Source organism: Chaetodon auriga, chromosome 16, assembly GCF_051107435.1.
Source record: "Chaetodon auriga isolate fChaAug3 chromosome 16, fChaAug3.hap1, whole genome shotgun sequence".
Taxonomy (NCBI): Eukaryota; Metazoa; Chordata; class Actinopteri; order Chaetodontiformes; family Chaetodontidae; genus Chaetodon; species Chaetodon auriga.
In genome coordinates this window covers 4,146,451-4,162,261 of record NC_135089.1, presented here as the reverse complement: position 1 = coordinate 4,162,261, position 15,811 = coordinate 4,146,451, and the positions used below count along the sequence as shown (strand labels likewise).

At 44.4% G+C, this 15,811-nt stretch overlaps 2 protein-coding genes and 1 pseudogene across 3 annotated transcripts; 1 reads left to right on the top strand and 2 right to left on the bottom strand.

Moving 5' to 3' along the window:
- Positions 1–1,321: 1,321 nt before the first annotated feature.
- On the bottom strand, positions 1,322–3,060 carry LOC143333453 (migration and invasion enhancer 1-like). The gene is made up of 4 exons (XM_076751494.1): positions 2,949–3,060; positions 2,621–2,718; positions 2,360–2,436; positions 1,322–2,262 (listed from the first exon to the last, which is right to left on the bottom strand). The coding sequence occupies exons 1-4, from the start codon at positions 2,975–2,977 to the stop codon at positions 2,179–2,181; spliced, it is 288 nt and encodes a 95-aa protein (XP_076607609.1). The 5' UTR covers positions 2,978–3,060; the 3' UTR covers positions 1,322–2,178.
- Positions 3,061–4,629: 1,569 nt separating this feature from the next.
- LOC143334120 (migration and invasion enhancer 1-like) lies at positions 4,630–6,588 on the bottom strand (annotated as a pseudogene). The gene is made up of 4 exons (XR_013078318.1): positions 6,465–6,588; positions 5,712–5,809; positions 5,518–5,594; positions 4,630–5,420 (listed from the first exon to the last, which is right to left on the bottom strand). The product of XR_013078318.1 is annotated as a migration and invasion enhancer 1-like (transcript).
- A 637-nt stretch (positions 6,589–7,225) lies between these two features.
- On the top strand, positions 7,226–11,602 carry LOC143333842 (GTPase IMAP family member 8). Its single transcript, XM_076752206.1, has 5 exons — positions 7,226–7,250; positions 8,000–8,674; positions 8,770–9,480; positions 9,623–10,279; positions 10,869–11,602. The coding sequence occupies exons 1-5, from the start codon at positions 7,226–7,228 to the stop codon at positions 11,600–11,602; spliced, it is 2,802 nt and encodes a 933-aa protein (XP_076608321.1).
- Positions 11,603–15,811: the final 4,209 nt, after the last annotated feature.

Below are 15,811 nucleotides of genomic sequence, written 5' to 3'. Positions count from 1 at the left end.
TCCACACTGAATACTTTTTATAGGCGCTGTACATTTACAAACCTCTAATTAAAAACAAACTGAGGCAGCACAGATGGTCTCTATCAGCATGAGAACAAGCAGACTAGTGCGAGTTATCACTGAGAGCCAGAGGCAGCAGCAAAGACCCACCTAGTCACAGCGTATTACTCCAAACTACACAACCCGCTAACAAGCAGCGAATACAGTGTGGCTCATTGTGACTTCACCTCAACAAAAATACAAAGTACAGTTAACCAGTATTAGTGTTACTTAAGTGAGAGAGCTAGAAAATGCTATTTTTTAAATTTACAGTCAAATTCCAAATAATGGATTCTCATTTTCTTCTTTCATAAATCTAATTTTTGTGCTCAATGGCCACTGAAGCCCCCTGGAGACACAGTGATTTATATTTACTTTTGGTGTCTTAAAAGAAAAAACTACAACTTTGGCAGTTAATCAAGTTTGTAGCATGCAGTTACAACCTGCATGTGACTTCTGAGCTGCAACAGCATTTCATGAACAACAGTACATTAAAATTTCTCATCATTTACTGCATAAGAATCAGTTTGTATTAGAGCAAATTGTGTGTAGCAGTATAAGAGACATGTACTCGTGTCTTCATTTGAATTCTGCTTGACTCCAGCATGGCGATATAGTCTTTCTGAGTGAGGGGATGCCAGAGGTCTGACAAATACTGGAGACGGCAGCCTGTGCAGAATTTGGCGCCCCTTAGTGGAACCAGGGTGGCAGAGACACTGCATGACGAAATGATCTGTCTTCTGCTCCGCTTCACACGCCACCTGTATGACAGAAGTTTGTGATAATCATGATTTCCCTCCATCTATCCTGTTTTCCAATACTGACTCGGTCAAGCATGTTTTGTTTCCACAGTGGTAGATATAAGATTTGGTAAAAAGAAAAGGGTTAAAAGCTCATCAGTATCATCTGAAAAGTCACTTCCGTTCAGGTTCAGAAAGGAACAAAAACTGCACAGTCATCCAGTGTTCTTTCAACCAAGCAACTGTAGCCATGCAGGCTGTTAACATAACAAAAACTGCTGCAGTAAATAACTGGTAGTTGCTGGCCAACGAGAGAGTCATCCTCTTAATAAACACTGGATGCCTCCCATAGGAGCAGATCTACGTAAAGGCTGCACTGCACCACCAAACCCAGTTAGGAACTCTCACAAAACAACTGCATGTTGTTTAAACATTGTCAGATCTCTGATATGCAAAACTAGAAGAGAAGCCTAATTATAGAGCAATTAGCAAAGAATCCTGCATAATAACTCTCTCACAATGAGACATCAAGACAACAGCACTTAAACAACCATCACGTTTATTCAAAGTGTACAGTTTTGACATCTGAGGAAACAATAAGAGACGAGTTGTGGAATGAGCCGACATCTAAATAGCGTGAGCCGACAGACCAGTGGGTGGTGGTCTTCAGAAGCACTTCTGATGATCGCTCTGGCACTGACCAGTTTAAATTACAGAGGAGCTTATCCTTTAAAGGAAACCTGACAGCAGAACAACAGATCCAGGTCAGACGTTTGGACACAGCAGCATCAGCAGCGAAACCATCTTAATGTTTAACGCTACTTCAATTTGATATGTAACAAGGCAGAAAAGCCAAGTTTTGCATTCACCAAGCACAAATTAGAGGACACTGCTTGTCAGTTTTCTGCAAGTACTTTGCCCGTACTTTGATAGAAAACTGTTAAGTGCATATGACATCAATAAACAAAGCCTGGAAAAACAACAAAACAATGATTAGGCAGTTAGAGAACGCCAGGCAATTAGGCTGTAGAAAAAGAAAAAGTGAGCTCCCTCCTATGGTTCTGCGACATCTTCTCCCCATCTCAGCTCCAATAAGGAAGGAGCTCCAGGACTAGATTCATCAGACCGTAACCTTTAACCTTTTAGGCTACAGTCATCATTAACAGCCTGGAGCACCGCAATGAGAACAGAGAGGGGAGCCAGAAGGCCGAGCAGAGTTTGGTGATCTGCATCTAAGAGAGCAGCTCGTGGCCATCGTGCATCTCTGTTGGGTTTGTATGAAGCGAGGTTATATCCCGGCCCACTGCAGCTGGGTTGGGATCCAGATGTGGCCTCGGCAGTACACAGCTGCACTGGTCTGTCATGATGCTGCTGGTGTTAAAGCAGGACAGACTGAGGTTTACATGATGACGCATGGCGCACGGCTTCTGGTGATCTTCTGCGTAGGTTTCCCATCGTGAGCGTCCTGGACCGCGTTCAAGACCTGCAGCAGGAAACAGAAGCATAAGTCAGAAGCTGTTACTGTTGAGATTTACATTTAATGAGCAGTTAAATGTGTGTTCAGCCTGTATGTTACTCACATCATCGTCATATGGGAAGCCGCTAGTCTCTAGCTTGGAGAAGACCAGCTGCCCGTTGATTTCAATCTCGAAGCTGCCTGCAGAAGGAAAACAAATCAGGATCACCTTCACGCTCTGTGGAGTGAACTGTGCCTTAAGTATATCACAACACATGCCGTCACATTAGTGATGAAGATCAGAACAGACAAAACAAGGCGTCGGTCACAGGTCTGTGAGCGCTACATGCCCTCTCAGATGAAATTTTAGGCTAACGTTACTTACCCGATCTTCCCACGAAGCCAGACACAACCGCCTCGGGAAACTCACCCCTCACAACCTCGGCGAGCTCCTTGTAGCGGGGTTCGTATCCTCATCCGCCACTACAGGGAAAAAACACACAGACTTTAAGCATCGTTAGCAGAGTACATGCTAATGCTACTAGCAGTCCTGCACAGTCACTAATCTTAGCTTAGCTTTGAGCTAATAATGCTAATCTGCGCAATGGTCGTCTTTAGACCCTGAATTATGGGACGAGCCCAGACACAAACAGAAGCAGGGTTGCTAAAAACTTACACAAAATGAAAATGAATGTAATAAAATATGTAACTACCAGTACTCGACTTTAATTGTCACCCCCATCGCTGTTGTTGTTGCCCCGGCTGTACCAGAGCGACGGAGCTGTATGTGATTTAGTGCGTTCGCTGCCGTTACGACAGCGCCGCCGAGCGGGGCGGTTTCTAAGCGGAAGTCAGTCAGACCGGAACCTGCAGTGAAAGAATTATTTACAGTATAAAAGATTTACTATTGGTATTCTGAGTAAACTATGCTGATAATTCAAGGAAGGTTTCAATGTAAGTATTATCACTAACAATAATTACAATACATAATTACAACTGAAAGCATATTTGAATTAATATAAAAGTGATTTATATTTTCAACTTTATTTTAAGAGTAAAAAGAATGTTCTCCATAACTATATTGTTTTGAAATGCGGCACCGGAAGCCTCGTTTGTTATAGTCTTATTGCAACTTTACGCACGTTAACGTAATTATGAAACATAGGCTGGGCCACATACCTGTGGTGGGAGAAGTATTCAGATCCTTTACCGAACTAAAAGCCTTAATGCCAAATGGTAGAAATACTCAAAGTCAAACAGTTAAAGTATGCTGTACACCCAAAATCTTCTTGAAGTATCAAAATAAAGTATTCATTTTGCAGCAGTAGAATAGTTTCTGTCAAACTTATATTACTACTGCTATAGTTTAAACTACTTTGTATACTGTTGGCTTAGTTTATTAATCATATATATAAAATTATTATCACCTGCAGCTGTTAAATTAATGGAGTAGAACACAATATTTCCCTTTGAAATGAACTGGAGTATAAAGAGCAATGGACAAGGAGCTGCAAAACTGTACTGTGCCTGAGGAAATGCACTAAATCTCAGCACCATACTGAGCCTGAACTAGAGGAAAGTGTTAGCTTTTAGTTTTACTCTGTATCTTGATATTGTTGATCTTTGTGCACCTCAGTTAAATGCCTGTCTTTATGTGTACTGACAATGTTGAGACGGACTATCTGCACGTCAATGAAAGACCCCTGTGGGTGAAACCTTTTCAGCAACAGGAAAGAGCTCATCAGGGGAGGCTGGATTACTGGAGTCACACCTAAACTCACATGGGAACTCCCTTTGTTTATGGAGTTTCAGCCGGCCCCCTTTACTGCTTTTTGTCATTACAATAGCAGCTTATCTTAAGATGGGCATCATGTAACTCAAGTAACCTTTAAGTGTAAATTGCATTTTCTAGAAATTCTAAGAGTTCAATTTGTCCTCGGGCCTAAACGGCCCCAAAGGTCCCTCGATCACAGCATGTCAGTAAAAGGATCTCACGCATGTAACTGGAGTTGTTGTGTTGTTTGAATCACACTTGTCACGCAGGCTGCTGACATAACAAAGACTCACCCTGTCTCCCAGGATGCCTCCCATAGCATCAGCTCTGTGTCAGAGGTGATAAATGAACAGAAAAAACTCACAAAATGTGAGCAGGCGAGCTTGACAGGTGGCCAGTTCTTACACATTGGCAGCACAGCATCAGCAAACCCAGTTATGAATCCTTAGACAACAGGTTTGTTTGACAGTCAGATCTCAGTCATGTAAAACTGGAAAAGCTGGCGTATCACAGAGCAATTATTAAACCTTACTGCATGATAACTCCCTGTACTCTGGTCTATAAAGTATGTTCATAAAAAGAAACAACACTGTGACATCATGATAAAGTCACAACAGCACTTCAGTAACCATTATCTTTATTCAGTTTTGACATCTGGGGAAACAATGCAAGAAGATTTATGCAGAGATGATCACATTATTATCTGACCATCTGAAGAGTTTATCACTTCACAGAAACCTGACAGCAGAGCACCAGCAATAAAAATAATAACCTTTATGTCTAAAACTACTCCAGTCTGACAGTGTTAAAATAGCAGAGCTAAATTTTGAATTCACCAACCACAAATTAGATGACACTGCTCTTCAGCACAGAGCAGTGCAGAGGCACAACAGAGAGGTTGCATTTATGCTTTATAATGATGCATTGAAAGAAAAGTGTCAAGTGCAAAAAAAAAAAACAATAATAAGGGAGTTAGAGAAAACCAGGCAATGAGGCTGTAGCAGAATAAAAAGTGAGCTTCCTCCTACGCTTCTGCGACATCTTCTCCCCATCGTGGCTCTAATAAGGAAGGAGCTCCAGGACTAGATTCATCAGACCGTAACCTTTAACCTTTTAGGCTACAGTCATCACTAACAGCCTGGAGCACCGCAATGAGAACAGAGAGGGGAGCCAGACGGCAGAGCATCGTGCATCTCTGTTGGATTTGTATGAAGCGAGGTTATATCCCGGCCCACTGCAGCGGGGTTGGGATCCAGATGTGGCCTCGGCAGTACACAGCTGCACTGGTCTGTCAGGATGCTGCTGGTGTTAAAGCAGGACAGACTGAGGTTTACATGATGATTTATTAATGCCTTCTGGTGATCTTCTGCACAGGTTTCCCATCCTGAGCGTTCTGGACCGCGTTCAAGACCTGCAGCAGGAAACAGAAGCATAAGTCAGAGGCTGTGTCTGTTGAGATTTACATTTAATGAGCAGTTAAATGTGTGTTCAGCCTGTATGTTACTCACATCGTCGTCATTTGGGAAGCCACCAGTCTCTAGCTTGGAGAAGACCAGCTGCCCGTTGATTTCAATCTCAAAGCTGCCTGCAGAAGGAAATCACAACACATGGCATCACATTAAGATCCGGACAGACAAAAGCAAGCCGCCGGTCACATTTCAGTGAACGCTACATGATGAAATTTTAGGCTAAAATGACTTACTTGTTCTTCCCACGAAGCCTGACACATCCGCATCGAGAAACTTGCCCGACACAACCCGGGCGAGCTTCTCATAGCGGGGTCTGTATCCTCACTTGCCACTACAGGGAAAAACACATAACAATAAGCTATTATGTACTTTACACACCATTATCAGCAGTCATTAATCAGTTAATATTTAACGGGGATGTTGTGCCAAAAGTGATTGTTTGCCAAAAACTGACTCTAGTTTTTAAAGGTGTGCAGCTGCTTTTATCTCGATCAACCAGTCCTAACCTGCAAATACACTTTCTGTGGTTAACTGCATGAGTGTGGTAATAGCAGAGCAATGCATTTATGAAACGTCTCTTGTAATCAAATAATCATGATTGAGGCCACAGAAGCGTTTGCAGTTCACAGTGTAATCAGACATCACATTTACATGATTATAGGCAACAATACACTACTGTTTACAATGTTTATATATGTTCAATATGTATAATGTCCAGCTGAGGACAAGATGGACTGTACTTAATATTATTTATAATTGGGTCGGTCACCTGTCTATCCTGGCGTGCATCCCCCTCAAACTGTTTGTTAGCTCGCAGAATACATTTTAAATGCTGCTACCAGTCACTTAGCTTAGCTTAAATAGCTCATAATGCTCATCTACTTCAGGTCCGTTTTAAAGTAATTTGTGGTTGATGGGACGGACCCAGATGCTAACAGGTTTGCTAAAACCTTCCACAGAATGAGTATAATAAAAGCTGTACATACCAGTATTCGACTTTAATTTTCACCCGCATTGTCGCGGCTGTCGCGCAGGTTGCGTTCACGGGACGGAGCTCGGTACGGTACGGCTCGGTGCGTTCGCTGCTGTTATGTCAGCGCCGCCGAGCGGGGCGGAGTTTAAATCCCGCGAACACAGCTGAGACTAGGCGGAACCAGCAGGAGTGGAGTTAAAGGGACAAACTGTGGCGATTTTAAAAGTTGAGACTTGAGAGCAACTCATGCACACTAACTCTGGATCTTTGATTTAAGTAGAAGTACTAACATCAGGCCGTAAAAATACTCACAAATCCTGCATTCAAAATGCTACTTCCTACCTAAGTATCATCAGGAAAATGTAGGGTTACATAAAGAATGATAATTATGATGATAATGATTGTGCTGAAATTTCATCTTTAAAATGCAGCTGTTAAAAAAATGCCTTTTCATTTGAGTATAGAATAAGAGTAGAAGAGCACAAGATGAAAGTGAAAAAAAAGAAGTAATGTACAGTTAGAGTCTGTCCTGTCTGTTTGTTTTTGGTAAATGATAAAATCGTGAGTGGACTGTCGACCTGCAGCTGAGAGGTGTGGTTATTCTTCTGTGCTGCATGTGCCACTGATTACTCATTGATCGCAACCTTCAGCCTCATAAACTCATAAAACACAAACTTCTGCCTGTGCACATTTTTCACAAAGAACACGGAAAACACAGACGCGACCTGCGAATCAAGGATGTGTGTTTTAAAATCTACCTGCTTATGATGTGAGATGGCAACCAGCGAGCTGTCAGCGCGTAAGTTTTGATTCTGATGATGATTTTAGATGGAAAGATTTCAGGGAATAATATATTTGTTTTCAAAGTAGAATCAACTATCAATTAATTAATCTTCCTGGTAATTTCTCACTTATTTGTTTGATCTAAAAAATGTTAGAAGATTATAGTTTCTCAGAGCTGACGTTTCTAAATTGCTTGTTTTGTCAGGTTAAAAGCCCCAAAACTCAGAATTTATTAACATAAAGAGAAGGAAAACCAGCAAATATTCAGATTTCAGAAGCTTAAACAAATGAATTTTTGGGGGATTTTTGCTCATAAAACACAAAGACAGACAAACCAACATAGACGGATAGACAAAGACGGATGATCAGAATCGTTGCTGCTTAGTTTTCTGTCAAATATATCTAATTTACTCTCATAAATGACAAAGAAAACTAGCAAATATTCCAATATAGGAAGCTGAAATAAATGTAGTTTTGGTATTTTTGCTACAATCAATCATCCGAATTGTTGCTGCTTCATTTTCTGTAAGTTGACTTATGGATTAATTGGCTAATTGCTTCAGTGTTATACGTTGTGCTCGTTATTTGCATGGTATGAAAGCCTTTGGTGTTTTCCTCCTGAAATGAGAATTTGTCCATTTGAACCAGAAGGAATTTCCTCTGTGTGAGTCGACTCACTGCTTTCTAGGAAAACCCTGCACAGTATGCCTTCAAGCAGCTTTAATATGAACCCTTCTCATCCTTGTTTCCCTCTTTTCCTCTCAGGGGACGGCTGGTGTACGTCACAGTTAAACATTATCCTTCTTGGTGGCAGAAACTCCGGAAAGAGCTCAGTGGGGAACTTTATCTTGGGCAAAGAGGAGTTTGACACCAAAGAGAGGACCTCGTGCTCTCGGAGGCTGGGTGTGGTGGCCGGACGGTGGCTCACGGTGGTGGACGCTCCCGGCTGGTGGTGCGACTTCAGCGCTCAGGACACATCCGAGCTGGTGAAGAGGGAGATTATAAGCAGCGTCTCTCTGTGCTCACCAGGCCCACATGTATTTCTGATTACGGTCAAGGCCAGCTCGGCCTTCTCAGAGAAGCGTCGCAGGGCCGTGGAGGAGCACGTGGCCCTGCTGGGTGAGAGGGTGTGGAGTCACTGCATGGTGGTCTTCACCTCCGCTGACGACAGGCCTAAACACGCAGAGGAAGAGGGGGGAAAGGCCCTCCGCTGGCTCACCGAGAAGTGCAGCCAGAGGTGTCACACTGTTATCTGGAGCAGTGATACTGAAGTCACAAAGCTGCTGGAGAAAATCCAGAAACTTGTGACAGAAAATGGAAACAGAGTGTTTGAGATGCAGGAGAAGCTTTTACGGGTGACTGAAGAGGAGAAGAGAGGAGTGGAGGAGAGGGCTCAGCAGAGGTTTACAAGAACCAGGAAACACAGATGGCTCATGAGAGGTGAGTTCATGATGGTGTCTGAGATGTTTTTGCTTAGTGTTTTCAAAATATTCTGAATAAATAACAAAAGAAGAGCTCCATATTTCCACTTCCAGAGTGGCTGCAGCCTATTACTGATATCCGGATTGTGCTGGTGGGAGCAAAGGGTTCTGGGAAAACTTCCACACTGAACACAATCCTGAGCAGAGAGAGCGCCGAGCGGCCGAGGAGAACGGCCCGGTGCCGGGTGGGAACAGGTGTGGTGTTTGGGAGACGTGTGACGGTGGTGGACACACCCGGCTGGTGGATGAACTACTTCTGTGACGAGAGTCCCGTGTTCGACCGCAGGGAGCTGCTGATCAGTCTGTCTCTCTGTCCTCCGGGGCCTCACGTCTTCCTGCTGGTGATCCGTGTGGACAGAGCCTTCACTGACACCTACAGGAGAGCCGCGCAGGAGCACCTCCAGCTGATCGCCGAGCACATCTGGAGTCGTGTCATCGTGCTCTTCAGTTTTGGGGACTGGCTGTGCGGCACGACTGCAGAGCAGTGCATCGAGAGCGAGGGGGGGCCTCTGCGGTGGCTCGTTGACAGATGCGGCAACAGGTATCATGTCCTGAACAATAAAACTAAAGGGGATGGGTTTCAAGTCAGAGAACTGATTGGGAAGATTGAGGAAATGTTGGCCGGCTGCAGCGGCGGCCAGCATTATGAGATCGAGAGGAAAGCGATGGAACAGATGGAGGACGAGATGAGAAGAGAGAGGGAGAGAGCCAAGGAGAGACTGATGAAGAAGGAGAAGCAAAGACAGATGGCGAGGTCTCAGCTGGGTGAGTCAGATGCATTTAAAAGTGATAAACAATGTCAGCATGTTCTTGTTTTACTTATTTAATAAAAACTATGTAATTCAGCTGATTTCTGGACACAATTCAACCACGAGGAGTTTGTTTCTGACAGATTTCTTTCCAACAGAGAAGCTCAATCCTCTTCCAGAGCTGAGAATAGTGCTCGTTGGTGGCAGGAAAACAGGCAAGAGCTCCTGTGGAAACACCATCCTGAGCAGAGAGAGCTTCCCCACAGAAACACAAACCACCTCCTGCTCCGAAAAACCAGCCAAAATCAGCGGGAGGATGGTGGCAGTGCTGGACACGCCGGGCGGCCTCTCCGTGACCTCTGACCTCCTCGGGCCATCCTGCGCTCTCCTCCTGGTTGTCAATGTGAGCTCCTCGTTCAAAGACACCCACAGGGAGGCCCTGGAGAAACAGCTGGAGGCAGGAGGAGGCCAGACGTGGAGCAGAGCGGCGGTCCTGTTCAGCCACGGCGACTGGCTGGGCGACACCAGCATCGAGCAGCGCATCGAGAGCGAAGGAGGGCCGCTGCAGAGGCTGGTTGAGAGGTGTGGGGGCAGATATCATGTGCTGGACAATAAACAGCGCGGGGAGGGAGCGCAGGTCAACGAGCTGATCGAGCTGATCGAGGAGATGCTGGTAGGAGAGAGACTGGCTGTTCGTCATGGAGGCGTGTGGGAAAGTGTTTCTTCAGCAGGAGGGCAGCAGACAGACGCGGCGACGCTGTGCAAAAGAGATTCAAAGGTGCTTACGAGCTGCAGCCACCAGCTGTCTAATGACTGTGAGTAAACTTTGTGCACTGACGCTTTTTCCAAACATGTTTCGTCACTTCAGGTTCAGAGAGTTCTGGACTGTTCTTCAAGAGCAGTGGTTCCCAGCCAGGGGTGAGAGGACAGATCTGAAGGGTTTGTGGGACAAAACTAGAATTACTGTTTCAGATATTTCACTGATCTTTGTTTTTTATGAATCACTGGATAATCTTAATTCCCCTGGTTTCTAAAACTTACTGAAACAGTCACTTATTGGTTTATTGAGACATATGCAACCATCCACAATGAGTCAAGAGTTTCTTCATTTCAGAAAACAGAGTTTTAGAACTAAAATGTTTGTACTGTGTTGTTACAGCTTTAAAAATTCAAACACAATGCAAACACCAAAAGACAAACTCATGATTTCACTGGTATTTTAAGGGAAATCTGATGGTGATTATCAGCCAATATTCCCTTTTTACTCAAACACCTAACATCTAACAAACATTTGTGGCATCAAATTTGAATTTAAAGACTTCTGACAAAAATATGTACAGAGGCAAGATATTTTATATTGTTTATTTATTGTTTATAAAGCGTCACACTTTATTCCCTTTGCAGTGGCTGAATCAGTCGGCTCCACTGCTCAGACATCACTAAACTGCTCAGATGATGGAGGACAGATAGCGGCAGTGCCAGCAGGAAGACGAGGAGGACGGACTGGACTCACCATCCTGGACAGAGACAGCTTCATGTCCTCTTTAGTCTCTGTGCTCTCTGGTAAACAGAGACTGAGGTGGACTATAAATCTGCCTGTCTGGTTCTCGGCTGATGATCTTCACCTGAGACTGAACGGTGAAAGTCAGGTGCATCTGCTCTCACCTAGACATCAGACAAAGCTTCTGGCTTTACCTCAAACACAAAGCAGGAAGCTGGAAAATGTCATCAGTGTGAATAATCTCTGCCATCCTGCACTGAGAGAGCAGACCCCCAGGAGGCCCAGTGAGCCTGGAGGTCTGCAGGCCCTGATCGACCAGTGGGACCACAGCACCCTGGAGGAGCTGGAGGCCTTCATTGACTCCTACTTCGAGATGGTCTGGGAGCAAACCATGGGGTCGTGTCAGAGCACTGAGCCTGACTGTCCCACCATAGAGCAGGAGGCTGTCGACGAGGCGGCTGCACAGGAGGAGGTGCTCTCATCCATCGACAGGAAGCTTTCAAGACTGGACCTCCTTGAGGAGATCAGGAGGGATCTGGCAGAGCTGAGGACGAGTCTGGAACACAGCTGGAAGGTTATAGAGGAACTCAGAGAAAAAAGTAAACAGGATGATAATGATGATGTTGATAAAGTGTAACTGAACATGGAGTCAATTATCTTCATGTGGTCTAAATTAAATCCCGTGTTTTTCTCATTAGTTTATGTCAGGAAGTAACAATAAAACAGGGCCACAAACTTGCTATGGCATTTCACCACAAGGGGGAGCTGTTGTATAGGAGTAGGTTAATCATATCATGTGGCCACTGAAACATCACACTTCTGCAGAGAAGAAAGAAGTTCGCAGCTCATTTACATTTAAAGCGAAAGCAGCAATACCACAGTGTAGAGGTACTCTGTTACAAGCAAAAGTCATGCATTCAAAATTTAAGTACGACATTGTGAGCATCAAGATATACTTTAAATAGCAGAAATGTACTTAGTTACTGCCTACTGCTGCACTTGAAATAGAAATCTTGAAATAGATGGAAGAATGGGCACTGACTGCAAATAAACAAACACATTTTCTCCATTATAAACAATTTAGACCACAGGATGTGGCCAAAAGTTTGTGGACACCTGAACGTTGCATTTCTAGTCTGTCGGCAGATTTCTTCTGTTGTTTGTGTGTTGACCCAAATGTCAGATAATCTTCGAGCCTGTACTGTGTGGTGGTCTTGTTTTGGACTCCATCACATGGAAAGGTGTTTCTAATATTTTGGCCGCTTCATTTGCACGTAGCAGAGAAGCAACATAATACAGTGCAACTCCACCAACAGTCTTAACACAGCTTTTGGCACTCTGTGAAGAAATTGATGATTGCATGAAGAGACATTCAGTATGTGGCCATAAGTATGTGGACACCTGAACATTATAACCATATGTGATTGTGGGCAGCACGATGGCTGTTCACCTGCTTCTATAACAGCCTCCACTTTCAGGTTTTACGCTTTCTTGGCTGCAGGGATTTGCTCCTGTTCAGCCACAAGAGCATCAGTCTTTTTTTCCTCATTGTTTTCTTCCTCCATACCTCATGCAAACTATACAAAACTCTGCAACCTCCTGAACAGCAGAGTCAAACACATAAAGCACCACAATGCAGGCAGGTTGTGTGTGACATCACCTTTCATGACGCCTTGTTATTGAGGTTTAACTTTTTCAAGCCGTTATCTCTCACTGCAGACGTGCAAAGTTACCTAATGCAACTTTAATAAAACGGAAAGGAACACAATGATGTTTCTGAGGAGAGATACAGCTGAAATTAGAAAAACTGTGCTTTCATATTTCGGATATTTTCACTGTTTCATATGCATATGTACATCAACTCCATCAAACCCATTTATTGAAAAGGCCGCCTGCCTCCTGGAGTTATCATTCATTTTCATTTGGTGGGATTTAAAAAACAGCCTCGACAGCAGGGGACTTCCACAGTGTTAATTCTGCCAGAGCCCTTTTAGCCTCAGTAATCTGGAGTAGTATGTGTCTCACTTGAGCGTCCTTTGATTCTGAGAAAGAAGGCTGAATGGAAGCTCTTCAGATCCTCTGTTTTCTCAACACAGAACATCGACGTCCTGTTTTTAACCGCTGTCAGAGCGGTTAGCTGGAAACTGGGAGAAGCAACCATGTGGGCTCAGATGAACGCAGTTAATTTCAACCTTTCGAGGCTTTCATGTTCGTAAAGGTGAGGCACTTATCAGAGAAACAGACAGGCACATCCCTTCCCTCCACTGTCAGTTATTACTTCTCCCGGTTACACTCTGTCTCTGTTTTCCACACCTGTTTCACGTCTTCTGGTGGCAAACAGATGGAATAATTTAACAAAATTCTACCCCAATACAGAGATTTTCTTCTAAACTTGTGCGCTGAGTATTAATCTGCATGGCCAAAAGTATCTGGACACATCTTGCATGCTTGCAACATGAGGTCAAAAGGTGAAAATGTCTCTATATTGTAATTTTACAGTTATTTCTGTCTACTCTGTGTGCATAACATGTATTCAGCTGCTATTCCTGAAATGGTTTCTGACACCAGAAAATCACTTTTTGAGATGTTATGGATTCAGGATTAGACTCTCTTTCTCACTATGCGACCGTTACAGCTGTATTCTGAGATAAAAACCTTGAAGTCCAGTATGTTTCTCCTCTTGCTGTACAAGTGAGCTTCTCTTATCATCTGCAGTGTTGTTGACTGATAACCCAAAAACTCCCAAAATGTTGAGACGACTGATAAAAGACAAGAGAAATCTCAACTGTGGGGATGCAGGAGAGGGACGGAGACGTATTGACGATGGACTTACAGGAAACATAATGGTAAAAGGGTGATTTGTAGCCAATCACAGTCTATTTATCTCTGCCAGTCCTCATCTCAGGGCTTTCTCTCTCTCTGCATTACACTTGTTTGGGTGTCATTACTCCTTCAGCCCTTCTCCCTGCTGTCTTATCATCTATCTTCCTCTGTTGTGAACATGTCCTCATTTTCTCTCATTCTCTCCTCTCTGTCTCCTCTCATGTCTTTTCTCTCTGCCATCCCATCCTCTCTGCCGTCCCCCCCTCCCTCAAATCAAGTCGGCCCCCTCCTCTGAGCCCTGCAGCCCAGGAGGGAGCTCAGGAGAAATGGATCTCCTCTCTCTCCCTCTCCATCGTCGAGGCTGTTTGGGAGACAATTTTGAGCCCGCATCCATCTCCATTAGCGGGACAGCGCAGCGACCGGCACGACCCCCCATCCGCCGCCTTGTATCACGTTTCACTGCCTGCTATTTGTCCAGGTGGAAAACAAAAGGCAGGCGGAGAGATGGGCAGAGGCTGGGAACGAGGATGCAGAGGGAGGAAGAGAGGGATGATTTAGACCTGGTGCAAAGGAATCATCCATCCCCCACTTCCCTCCATGCTCCGATACGATGACGTCCCCGGGGGGTGATGTCTGGGACGTGGTGCGGTGTAGACCTCAGCGGGAGGACTGAACTTTTCTACCCTTTCCAGCCCATAAAGACAGTCTGCATCATGTCCTCACAGTTATACAGATTTCACAAAGTCTTTAGGCTTAAACAGACGGAGGACAGCACAGAATCAGGTGATCAGGCCAGGTGATGGTTCTGTGATGCAAATTATTACTGAGGCTGAAACTAAATTTAGGTCAAAGCTGCGATAAACAACAGAGAGAAAGGCTTCGGTGATGCTGCAGGGACTGCGTCTGTTCAAGGGATTATTCTTCTAACAAATAAGATGTTCTGTATGCCGACGGCACCGTCCAACCAGAGCTTCATCGTCACCTGTTTTGGGTCAAATCTCAAGGAATTTGAAAAAAACCAGGGTTTTTCGTTAAACAGAGTGTTTCCAGGTCTTGAGGAGTCTTATGGGTCGAGTCTAGGCCAAGTCTCAAGTCCCTGAGGGCAAGTCCAGGACTCACTAGTCTTCATAAGCAAATTGCAGGTCTTTCAGTTCTGTGAATGATGACCTTTACAGTGAAACTGTATTTGAAAGCTGTGTTAAGAGTGTTTTCTGCTTTCAACATATCGGTCTAATAAAACCATTCAAACCAGGTGCTTGTCGGATCATCCAAAGCCCTTTTTGATGTTGGAATTAATGGCTATGTCCGATCTTTATTTTAACTTTCTGAAATCAACAGTTAAGCCCGCTTAACACACAGCTTGTCCAGGGTTTGAACTCCTCTCTCAAGCTTTTGTTCCTCATTTTTCAAGTTCTTCAGTCACTTTTCATTTGTGCGACCACAGTTCAACACCATCAGAACAGGTATAAACATTTTCATGCTCGGGTGACGCTCTCTGCCATCTGGATGGTTTGAGGCATACTGAACATTTACAGCAGTCAAATCTTAAGTCTTGAACTTCTGTGTATGTAAACTTTGGCTCCCACCTCGCCCTGGAGGATAGATAGATGGATGTAAATCACAGCAGCCATGTTTTAGTGACGCAAGTCTGACTTAAATTAAAGTCTCAATTCTGCAGCTCTGATTCCAAACTATCATCAATCAGCGAAGCACAAGGCATTAATGCGGGAGCCTCCGGTCTCGTTTAGCCCCCATTACAACGTCACATTTAGTCTGTTGGGAACAATTTCAGTGGAATGGCTGAGGAATACTCCGAATAAGTCCAGGCTTCAAGTGCGGAGGTGATGGAGGAGTGTCTGCCAGAAGTAAATGAGGTACATTTGGCTTTGCTGCCACCTGGCCCGGACCAGAACAGCCACACACACAAGCACACACACTCTCACGCTCTTCCATCTTCCCAAATCCACGTCTGTCACTGATCCCCGTCAGGATGTGCCCGGTCAGGGAAACCCTCAAGGGCAAA

Excerpts from the sequence above, each read along its gene's own strand:
- LOC143333842 (XM_076752206.1), top strand. The coding sequence starts at position 7,226 with ATGGCAACCAGCGAGCTGTCAGCGC. Across the intron at positions 7,251-7,999 it reads AACCAGCGAGCTGTCAGCGC|GGGACGGCTGGTGTACGTCA; the intron begins GTAAGTTTTGAT and ends TTTTCCTCTCAG. Across the intron at positions 10,280-10,868 it reads CCACCAGCTGTCTAATGACT|TGGCTGAATCAGTCGGCTCC; the intron begins GTGAGTAAACTT and ends TTCCCTTTGCAG.